The following is a 12,300-nucleotide window of genomic DNA, read 5'->3' as shown; positions in this document are numbered from 1 at the left end:
CTCTGCAACATGCCCTTGATGGTTCAAACAGGAAGTTACAGTCACAACACAAATAAGAGCTCAGGCAATTTAGTAACAGAACAAGGCTTTATTAAAACACTTGTACATACACATTCTCTGCAGTCCCATGCTACAGCATCACCATATTCAAAAATGCTAACCCATGCCCTCATTAGAGAAATCTTCTCACCATAGTTAAATAAAATAATTAAACTAAAACATTTGGGCCTTCAGATTTGTGTGCATTTGAAGGACATGAGTTAAGATAGGGAAAAATCTAAAAACAAAATAATCCGTGCAAAGTCCAGTATTTATTAAAACTAAAAGGTGACTTAAAATAATATCAGTAACAAAGATGTGCTAAATTAAAATCCTAAATCAGATAGTTTTCGAAACAGTGACTTCTACAAGACTATGTGAATAAATTAAAACATTTTGAAAAGATGGCAAATAGGTTGTTTGTTGACAAAAGTTTCACAGGTATGGAAGGATGATTCTGAGGTAATGGTTCTTTAATCAAAGAGATGCAGTGATTTTAACTATTAATACCCTTCTAATCTCTTAATATTCTTCCATTCTCAACTGTTTTAGCAACAACAAATAACTAAAGGTTTAGTGCATCTATATTAGAACATGCTCAGGGGTCAACCCACGTCACTAACATGGTCATGAAGTAGGTAAAAGCTTTAGCAGGGTTGGCTCAGTACACTGGTCATTCATTCAGGTCAAACCATGAGGAGAAATATATTTAGGTTGGCAGGGTGATAGAGCATTCATTCTCAAATATTTGATTCAAGATAGCCTATAAAAACTATTACAACAAGAAAGTCCATGACTTCACGATTGATTGAATTCAGATCGACCCTGGTGTGAACTGGAATATTGTGTAGAAGTTTGCACCATACTGAAATAATCTAGTTACGATATTTTACCAGCAAGTTGGAAAGCGGTCACCACAAAAGAAGATAAACCACTCACTCCATGATTTCATAATGTACAGGTAAAACCTTATAATACAGTTAGCTCAGGGATCTTCTCTCTTAGTATGTAATGTCTCATATTGATAGATCAGTACAAACAACAAAACATACAAAGTCTGAAAGTTTTGGCTTCAAATACTCAGAAATACAGACATTTATTCCTATAACAATATAAAATCGTATGCAGCATTTTGTCGTACAAATGTACAATACGAGGATGTGTTAACGGGCTTGGGTCAAATCGTCTAAGTATGCGACAAGCAGCAATAGTCATATAGAAGAAGACATTTTAATCACTACGCATTCCTGGTTCCCATGTTGTTGTGCTTCATGGTCTTGGTAGTGACCCTTCTGGTTTGCTCCTGTTTTGTTTTTTAATCTCTATTATTGTTCACTACTTTGAAGAGAAGTTTCCAGACCATAAACATGCGCTGCTAACAGCTAAAAGCAGTAATACTCAGCAGGATCAACTTCACTGTGACTAGTGTGGCTTGAGCCATTGTCACAGTCAAGACAGAAGTCCCTCTCCAGTATTACCACTCAAAATTAAACATGCACAAGCATCTCAGAATTACACTACTCTCAACTGTTGCTATACTAACAATGAATTTTTTGCCCCCAAAGGTGGATATTTACTCATTCAAGCTAAAGATAAGATGATAAAACAGGTAGTTGCACCAGCGACCCCAGGGGGAAGACAACTAAAACAGTCATGCTCAGTCGCCAACAAGGTGGTACAGTGGCTGTACAGCAGTGAGTGGTTGTGTACTGCCCCAGTTTAAACATACTCCCCACCCTGCTGTTTGAACAAGTCGACGTCAGTGAGTGTTATCTTTATCCCAGACTGGAAAATAAGAATCTAATTGTACTTAGAATAAAAAGTAAAAATGTCTGGAACAGTGAAGGGCTCCCAGTAAGAAAATAACCACACCAAAAGGTTTATTTATCAGTGGATCTAGAGATTTCAGTCATGATCCTATGATTCGTCAGCAGGTTGTGTTTCCCCTATTGACATTGACTTCACGTACTTCACTTTAGGCACCTATCTCACCTAAATGGACTTATGGTGAGATTGTTTTCTGTTTCTGAGGTCAATAATGATCTTTTTCACTCAACATTTTGATAATAATCAGGTTCTTCATCAATAACCTGATCCAAACAGTGCCATGTGAACCTTATGTTTATATGAAGGATGTTGTTCAGTGTTGCAGACATGTACTCAGTTATTAGATACACATGGCTACAACTTTAGTACACAACAACTACAAATACATGCAATAAACTACCTTTTGAGACGGTTGTAATGTTTGGTTTTTGTTGTTTCAGAGATCAAATGGATCAAATGTGTGATCATTGTGGAGGCTGTGGTTCAGGGTGTTGTTGAGTGTTACATTGACAGATGTTTCTATTATTTTCTCCAGCTAATTTATCAATGAAGCACAGCCAAATAACAGAAACACCTCTCTGTAGGCTGCAGTACAGTTCGACAGCACCACAAACCACATCCTCCACAATCATCATCATCAAGATGAAGCAACACCTCACTAAAACAGTTTCAACAAAAACGGAACATTACAACCTTCATGAAGGATTTACTGCAGGGCTGTTTCAGACCTTATTCATTTTAGCAAGGTGTATCTAATAAACTGGCAACTCAGTAGACTTTACAGTTACACTTTGTCCAGCACCTATCAAGAATTTGGGACATGCACATCCTCCCCTTTTTCTGTGGGGGGTGTAAAGTTGTACTTGCACCATTAAAGGTAAAAAAAAAAAATAAGTGGTTAAAATCAGTTAAAATCCAGCAGCAATGGCTCACTGCTGGATTTTAAAGCTAAAGAACACTGCTGCTGGTATACAGGGTGGACACAGCAGTCCGCACTTTGGGTAAGGGGTGGAGCAGCGGGCACAGACGGGCACCAACACCATGTCTGAAAGCTCCTTCAACATACTACCCGCTAACAAGGGCACATTAGTCATCGGGCTCAATCCATAACGCAGTCTAGACCTTCCTGAGTCAAACCAGAGGAGAAACAAACAGGTAGTATGAGGTTTCACACACAGCCACAGACTCACTACTACAGGAGGCAGCAGGCTCGAAACATGTTCATCCCTGACGGGGAGGTGATGTGCAGGGAGACGCTCTCATTGGCCGAGACAAACAGAACTGTGCCCCGCCTCAGTGTGACATCGGAATGAGCAGCGGCAGAGGTTGCCGTGGCGTCGCCGTCGATGACCAGGAGGATGCTGGCACTGTCGACTGGAGCCACAGTGTACTGTTTCACTGAGGCTGGGACCTGGAGGAAGGACGGGACAGAACAAAGTGAGCATGTTTTATAATCATAATTTAAAAAAAAAAAAAAAGGATCATCGGTCTGTGTCAACTTGTTACTGTGAAAATGCTAAATATTTTGACAGAAACAGATTTTTTAAAGATGTTCTCATGAGCACAAATGTAAGAATATTATTAGGTTATATAAAAGTTAATGTGAGATATTTTCATGTGTGAAATTCTCTGACAGGTCTATTTTGAAACCACTCGAGCTGTGTATTTGTGGGTGGCTCCCCACAACTTATGACACCATCCAAAACACAACTGATGTTATGACATGTCATGGCAGGAAAACCACAGGTGTAACAAATAACATTAATGTTTGCAGCATTCAATTAAGGTTTACAAACCTAAGGCCCAGGCATTAATGGGAGTGCTTCCTCGAGCTGTCCCCGCAGTCACTGGTTACTCAGTATAAGTCATCCGTCAGTGCATAGTTCAAAGTATCACAAATACTGACATCAACCTAAATATTTAATCACAACTGACACCTGGTCAACAAACTCATGAAGTTGTTTTGCTGAACAAAGTCTGTGATAACAACAGTTTATGTCTTTGAGTATAAATGGAGACTAAAAGTGGAAGAAACTATTTTTTTTGTTACTAAGGGAAAAAATGCTTTATACTTGGCCCAAACATCACATTTATGACAGGCGTTCAGTTTTTTATATATTTGTCCTTAGTCGCTGCCATTTCCTGAAGGTCAATTTGTTTTGTTGATTTCAAACAAAATCTCTCAAATTCATAAATCAAATTTATAAATGACAGGCCTCATCGTGAAGAACTATTCTGGTTATTAATAAATATATTTTTTTCTTTATCTGAAATTTTGCCATTTTGTTTTGAGATTATAAATAATAAGATCCGCTACACAACTAGTGGGTGTTACTTTCTGTATCACCACTCCACCTCCCAAAATGTCATCATCTAGTTAACTCAAGTGTCCTACCTGTATCCTCATGACAGAGAAGTCTGGCACTGGGGGGTCGTACAGGGACACACAGGGGTCTGAAGCATCCTGGACATGGGGGAAGATTTTGGAGCTGGCGGGGGAAGGGCTGTAGTTCAGCATTTCACACAGTGTGTTAACGTCGATGTATTTGGGCGTGAGGCCGGCCCTCACCGTGTTGTCTGAGCAGGCCATACACTCGATACAGTCTGGATGGATGGATGAACAGACAGAGAAGGAAATCCAGTTTTAAATAAGCAGAGTGGAGCCGAGTCTCCTTCAAGCGGAAAAATCAATTCTCAGATTCTCTTACAATGTTAGAAACAATCAGCCCGCGATGTTAAATGGCTTCCAGGAGCTATTTCTTCTCCTCCACTTGACTTATCTACTGTTACAGTTAGTGATTTCCCAGAATGCTTTTCGACAATGAGCTTGAACTTACACTGAACTGCAGTGATAGCAAAGGCAAGACTGCCAATTTTCCAAGTATAAAGGTGAACTAAACACATCAACAACTTAATCTTACAGCTGCACTGCATTCTGCTCTGCTGAGGCAGCTGTTCGTGAGCACACTGCTGTATTTCTTTGCTGTACAGAACGCTGACTTCAGAGAAAAGACACACCAAAACACAATGTTTCAGTTTGATAGCATTGATATCTGAAAAAGTTTTTATGCTTTGGAAATGTGTGATGTGAAAAATTTATACCAAATCATATTTCATTGTCACACAGAAAATGAAGAAAGGATGGTTGTCGAAGGACAACACTGATGATATTCTGGATTCTTCGTACTATTAGAAAATCCTGAAAAGATCACAGTAACAACTATTCTGTTTGCATCCACAGCCTGACACTATTTTTTGTTCCAGAGAGCTCCACTGTTTTCCGAGAGCAACTAAAAACACATTAATGAGTCACACTGTTACACTGGGTGACATGTTCCTTCATTATGCACTGTAGTTTATTTTGATTCAATCCCACACACAATCTCTCACTAGTATAACAGTAATAGTCACTAGTATCAATCCACAACTTAAACTAGTCCCCAGTAAATGCACTATTTAAGCCAGGTTGAGTAACGGTTAAAACAACAGTGCCCAGCTGTCTTTGGAAAGTACTGAGCCTATATTAAAAATGAAACTACATGTTTGTGACGTTCTTTTAAAGATTTACATCTTCAGTGGGAACAAATAGTCTTGTGACTGCCTGCCACAGACAGGGAAGGGAAACCAGGAAGTGTTGAGAGACACAGGCACGCTTATATCATTGTTGGTTTTTGGCTTTTCATGGGAGAGGTTGACAAGAAGAAAAACTTGGGATAAATCCTGCCTCATCCTTTAATACCTCACCTGCTGCTTCTCTGTCATACAAGAGCACTGCAGGGACCCTGGAGTGACTCAGACACATTCACCTGTTGTACCCATTCTAATTCAGTCTGGATGAGATCTAGTGCACAGAATCTCATGAATGAAAACAAAAAGCACCAGCTGACCTCCATAAAGGTAAGCATGAGGCTCATTGGCGCCCAGGAACATGGCCTGGCCTGGATCCAGGACCACGTGGTTGAGGAAGTAGAGGGAGAAGCAGCCGATGTCTCCAGGATACTGGGAGTGGAGACGGAGCAACAGGTCACCGTTGCTGCTTGATGTGTCCTTCCCTGCTGCACCTGCACACGTCAAACATCCACGAGTGTGATTGTGTCAGTAAGCTATGTTGAAAAGTGCAGACTAACTGACCTTTGCTTTTTCTAAGGGTCTTTTAAAGCCCCCTATTTGTACAGTTAGTAAATATCATGTCTGACTTTGGTGCCCCTGGGTGGTCAGACAGAATAATGCCTGAGTAATGTCTGTCTTATCCAGACAGGGATGCACAGCACTTCACCCCTCTGCTGACCCATGGACACTGTGAATAGGCTGAAAGCAACTCAGTCAACAGACTGCAGCCATTCTCAAGTTTGTCTCATTTTCACACAAACAACTTTATGCCATCAGAATAATTTGAATGTGGGCATAACCACATAAAATGTTTATTTCTTAAAATATTTTTGGAGGTTTTCATAAAACTCTGAGCTTTTATGGGATTTTTTTCATTATCTGAAGTGAAGGTTTTTAGGATAGATGGGTTGTGTACTGTATAGATTGTAAAGCCCTTTAAGGCAATTTGTGATTTTGGGCTATATAAATAAAACTGACTTGGTTTGTCTTGAGGACACTTGACAGACTATCCATTTTAGAAAATTCCTTACACAGAGGTAATCATTTAACTCTCTAAAACAGAGGCATTTCCCTGTAAGTGTTTTTTTATGTATGTCTGTGCTTCAGTAACCCAACGTTGTGAATGTTTCTTTTTTCAGGTGAAAAGCTCACTTTGTAAAACACTTGCATCAGACACCAGATTGTTGACTATGATTAAATAAAAGATTATTGCTACATTTGAGCAATCCTAAAGGTCAAACGTCTGTATGTGACAAAAGCACAGCAAATTGTGAATTTATTACCACAAATTCTGACAAGGTATTTGAGAGTAATTCAGTTTAACAAAAAGTCCTACTTTAGACTTTTTTACATGTGAATTTCTTCTCTGACACCATCTTTAAGCAGGGCAGGAGGAGCATGTGTAATCTGCAGGAAGTAATCTAAGCTACAGATGCTACAATTCTACACTCAGTCTGTGAAAATAGCAGACAAAAACTTTATACTTAAGCAATATTATGTAAAACACATCATGAAGTCATTTGAAGTGTAAGTGCTGTGAGCTTATTTCCTCAGTGTCCTCACCCTCCTCAGTGACTCTCTTCACCAACATGTTGAGCTGGTCCACAAACACCTTCTTCTCACAGTTCATCATCCTGGTGAAGCACTTCTTCAGTGCCTGTTTCGTACGGCCTGCATCTCCCATGCTGCTCCGCAGCTCCTCTGCCGCCTCATTGCCCACGAGAGCATGGAATTCTGGGACAGCTGATGGATGCACAAACACATTAACAAGGTATAAATTTATCTTTTGCGAAACATTTACTCAATGTGCTTTACCTCAAACCCCATCCATTTTATAGAATATATATAAACACTATTGTATGTCATCTTTTTTCCCTTGTTCCTCCAGTCGCTTCCCAAAATCAATCAAAATCCTCTAATGACCCTGTGGGACTCACATTTAAGGAATCCCAGGATCTCCTCCACTGGTCTGAAGCCACAGAGGCCCTGGAAGCGCGTCAGAGCAATGGCCATCTCCGGCTTGTGGTTGTTGTCTGGATAGTGCTCCGGAAACTGAGCGTGGAGACGAGCAGCCAGCTCCTGAGCAAACCATAATGACAGAAAAGCCAATGGTTTTACTGTCCAAACAAACTGTGCTGAATACTGTGACAGTAGGCTCCAAATATTAGCATGCCAGCTGGTCATCCTAAAACACTTCAAGCCTTTGTTAAATTCAGTATTTCTAACCATATATGTAGGTTTCTGTACAGCACCCACAACAGTTGGACAGTAGTGCTGAAATTAGCCTTCACCCATTTTTTGTGGCCTTGGTTCCAAACAGACATTTCAGGAGACAGAGAGAGTTTGAACTTTCCCAATCACAGAATTTGAACACTGTGTAGGTGTGTGTTTGTGAACTCACCCTGTTGGGGTGGGCCTGTATGGACAAAGCTGTATTGACAGAGAGGACCTTGAAAAGGAAGGGCAGCTGACCCTGGAAGGTATCTTTAACCTTGGAGCCCAGGCAGGCAGGGAAGTGGGCAATCCACTGGCCCAGTGTGGTCTGTGCGATCCTGTTGTCTTTAATCTGGGCATCACCTTTTGGGTGGGCACCCATCCACAGCTGGAACAGACAACATTACCTTCAATTGGACAGATTATCCATTTTACCAAATCCTTGTGCTGGTGTCAGTGGGTGAATGCAGAGGTAGAATAAAGGTTATGGAGGTGGGTTTCCCTTTCCTCAACAAGTTCCATTGATGAGCACTAAATCATAATTAAAAATGTAAATAGAACTTCATAAATTCAGACGAAGTTCTGTTGCTTCCCTCATTTCTTTCTCTGAAATAATCCCAGTAGTTTCCACGCTGTCTAAGACAAAGGCCTGGTATCACATATTTACTCAATTTGTCTCAGCAAGGAGACAGAAATCCCAACCATCTAAGAGGGATAAAAGGGCTAGTCTAATGTCTTAAATGTAAATGAAGGATACTGTCTCTCAAGGACGCACAGTTGTTGATGGACAAACACTGACTACTGCTTTGGGGTCAAACATTTTAGCACAGGACACTTTCTCTAACCTGTGTCCTGGATCAGTCCTGGGCTCAGTACACTCAGTATTATTCCAATTTCAGAATTATTCACTGTCTATTTTTAAATATAAGAACACAGATTTATTGCAGTATTCACATTCAATCATGCTCAATTGTACACTGTATTTATCTATTTTTGTTTTTTGAGTAAATTCTGTAATGCACTCATACCATTTAACTTTGTTATCACCCCTAATTTATGTCAGTTTCCTTTTATGTAAAACTAAAATCGATTCAGCTGAAAACACTGGAGCACAGCTGAGCTAATGCACAGACAAACTAGGGTCACAATAATTTCTCACCTAACATTTAAGGTACCAATAAGACAAAAACTAAAATGTCATAGACATGCTAAACAATATGTCACATAATGTACCACAGACATCCATACCACCCTCTGTAGATAAAAAAGAAAGGAATGATAATCAACCATGGCATGTGGTTTGTGGTACGTGAAAATGTCACTGCTGCCATAACATGACCTTCATGACCTTCATGACAAACCCTGCAGAGCTGCTGTGGCTAAATAAAGACAGACTTGTGAAAGGCATGAGGAGAACAAGCCTCTCTGCCAAGACACTAAGGAACACCAGCACATTTAAAAACCTGTAAATGATACCGGTTTGACACTGCTCTGTACTGAGGTCGAGTCAGAACACTAGAGCAAAACTTCAAGACCTTTAAGAACCTACAATGCAGACAATAAGCTTTAAATGGGGTCTCAGAAAACTGAGAGGAAAACCAATTGTCCAACTCTGTTCCAGTGTTAAAAAACTACATTAAGTGCTCTAGTGCTGCTGTTGGCAATAAAATCAAAGCTACTCATCGTGCTATCTCAGATATTATTAATCTAGCTTTGACAGATCTTGTCTATAGTATTTAAGTCTCGTCTTTTATTTGAGAAGATCATTCTACCACAACCACGAATTTGTTGTCAAAAACATGTTCATGCAATTTACATGTCAAATTGTTTGTCAGGACTCTCGCACAGACATAATACACTTCTCTTTCTGAGGACCTGGGCTGCATGATGGACCACTCTAGTGATATGAACCAGTAGCTTACCTCTGCATAGGGTTTTCCATCCTCTATGACAGCTAGTGGGTCTCCCCCAATCACCAGTTTGGCCACCTCGCTGTCCATCCCATTCTTCCCCCATGCATAATTTTGCACAGCACAGGTCAGGGGAAACACTGAGGAGGGAAAAAATTAGAGCTGCAATTATTAGTTGATCGACAGACAAATAACTGGCAACTACTTTAATGATCAAATAATCAACTTGTCTTTTTTTTTTTAACAAAAATGACAAAGATTTGCTAGTCGCAGTTTCTCAAATGTGTCAATTCTATGCTTTTCTTTGTCATATGTGATTTAAAACTGAATCATTGTTGACATTCGGTTGGACTAAACAAGATATTTGAAGATTATGGAAAATTATACTAGGCATTCTTCACTATTTTTTCCACTAATTTTAAAGACAAATTGATTAATCAAGAAAATAATCTGCAGACCACTTGATAATGAAAGTAATTCCCATTCCTAATCTAGTACGTTCCAGGGGTCTCCTTTACAACTGTGAAAAACAACACAACACTCTTTTGTGATGGATCCTGAGGTGAACACTATTGTTTTTCTCTGTCTGAGAATGAGAGTCTAATACCACCCACTAATAAGAGACGGGGGGGAACTGAATTTCTAAAACATCTTTTCTCCTCCACAGTTTGGACTATAATACACTGCTTTGTTAACTGCAGCTAACAAACCAGTTTGCAGCCTTTGCGGTTCATTAAGGTGTGGCTTCTTTTGACGCGGAAATAATCAACCACAGCCTGCCTAAATATACAGTCAAACGGGGTACACAGATGCCGCCGGGGACACATTACTTTATGTGGCCGGACACCGGCGAGCTGACGAGGCACCGTCACTGACACAAACACGTACAGCAAGCAGGTTCACGTTTGCAAGTCTAAACAAAACGTCGATGTAAACCGCGTCTAGCCGTAGGTATTTTATATGTGGCCAAAAGGCCAAGCTGCATGTTGTTTCGCCCACAGCGCCGCTTCAAACAGTATCTGCTGTCTATTAAGCAAATGAAACGCCGGCTGAAATAATGGTGTGGATGCTCGCCGACAACGAGCTCTTTGTTCAAACATTTGTTCACATTTGAAAGCTTCCTCGGGTATCGTGTCATGTAAGCAGACCTTTGCAGCACAAGCTAACTGAACATATATCGATGAAAGAGGTGATTTGACTCAGTTAGGAAGGAGAAAATCTCGCTCACCTCTCACTTCCTCCATGGCTGCAACGCTGGCTGTCAGACCGCCGGTGACGTCACGGATCGTGCGCCAGACCGACGCCTCACATATTAAATTCACCACGTCCCCAAAACAAACATTTGTTTATTTATTTTTTTAATTATTATTTTAATAAATTGATGGACTGCATAGATTGCATTTGGATGTCGTTCAAATTCAAAACACTGTGTCTATTTACTTATTTATTTATTCATTCAATTATTTATTTATTGCTTTTTTGCTTTTCTCAAATCTTAAAGAATTTTTTTAGGGCAAATGTATTTCTATATTTTTTTAAAACAGTTTTTATGCTTATTTGGGTTCTGAAATTTTAATTTGTGTATTTATTTTTTCAAAATTTGTATTACCATAGTGATTTTTATTTTACATTTGCCTCTGACATAATTCATAGTATGTCATTCAATTTATATCATAGTCTACTGCCTGCATTTGGTCCATATTGTTTCCTGTACTGTTTGGTCTGTGTCCAATAAATATATAAAACCATATAATTCTCTGTTGTAATATTAAAGGAATCTAATTAGTGATACAAAGTGGAAAAAAATGCTATGATGTAGACAATGGCCAATATAAACTCTGTGTAGACCACGTTATACCGCTGCCTTAAAGACGTAGTCATAAATTAAGTTGAGAGACTGGTGAGAGACAGATTGGCAAACAAAACAAAACAAAACAAAACCCTGGTTACAATCAGTGCAACAGAGGCTTAGACATGTTGACTTTTATGGGTCTGTGTGGGTCAAGCTTTAAAAATACTGAACCTACATTTCCTGTAATGTAACTCAATAGAAAGTCTAAGTTGTTGCGTCACATCCAGGAAAGCCTCTGTTCCACCACCTTCTGCAGCTCAATGCCATCTCTCAATTAACTTTTCTTCAATAAATCTTTCAGAAAAAATGAAGCATGTTTCAGCAGTTTACTTTCCATATTCTAAGACAAAATGGCATCCACTACAACACTTGTTATGAGAAATTTAAACCTTCATGATTTTAACAAAGTTAAACGATGATTAGATTGTGACCATAGAAAAAACTACACCTTGCTTGATAAGTACGTAATTTGGTTCTGTCCATGTCCATAAAATTCCTCTCGTCTTCAGTTTTGTAGTTATAATCTCTGCTGTCTAAAAACTTCAGGGGCATTCAGTCCTCTGTTCTTTTTTACGCCATGTCTGAAGTAACCGTGACCCAGGACCCCTTGACTCGCTCATGAACTCCTCTCTCCTGTCCAGCTGAGACATTTATAAGTAGGGCTGTCCTTATGAAGCAAGCCACACAACATAGGAGGGGATAGGCTAGAGATAGACTCTTATATTTGTAAATGTTAGCGTAGTTATAAATGTCAGTTGGATTTTGAATGAGGTTTTCTTACTTTATCTTTCACTAGACCTTCGCTGCCCCATCTGTCAAACTCTCTGACCCCAGTCACACATTTATACA

General features: G+C 39.6%; 1 protein-coding gene across 1 annotated transcript; it reads right to left on the bottom strand.

Moving 5' to 3' along the window:
- Positions 1-68: 68 nt before the first annotated feature.
- On the bottom strand, positions 69-10,871 carry mpi (mannose phosphate isomerase). The gene is made up of 8 exons (XM_071492430.1): positions 10,828-10,871; positions 9,612-9,739; positions 7,877-8,077; positions 7,413-7,554; positions 7,039-7,218; positions 5,754-5,927; positions 4,262-4,470; positions 69-3,277 (listed from the first exon to the last, which is right to left on the bottom strand). Exons 1-8 carry the CDS (start codon positions 10,841-10,843, stop codon positions 3,059-3,061), a joined length of 1,269 nt encoding a protein of 422 aa, XP_071348531.1. The 5' UTR covers positions 10,844-10,871; the 3' UTR covers positions 69-3,058.
- Positions 10,872-12,300: the final 1,429 nt, after the last annotated feature.

Source organism: Trachinotus anak, unplaced genomic scaffold, assembly GCF_046630095.1.
Source record: "Trachinotus anak isolate AG129_WGS33_773 ecotype Australia unplaced genomic scaffold, CSIRO_AGI_Tana_v1 ptg000002l, whole genome shotgun sequence".
Classification (NCBI taxonomy): Eukaryota; Metazoa; Chordata; class Actinopteri; order Carangiformes; family Carangidae; genus Trachinotus; species Trachinotus anak.
The sequence above is the reverse complement of the archived record's forward strand: the minus strand, read 5'-3'. Positions and strand labels throughout refer to the sequence as shown.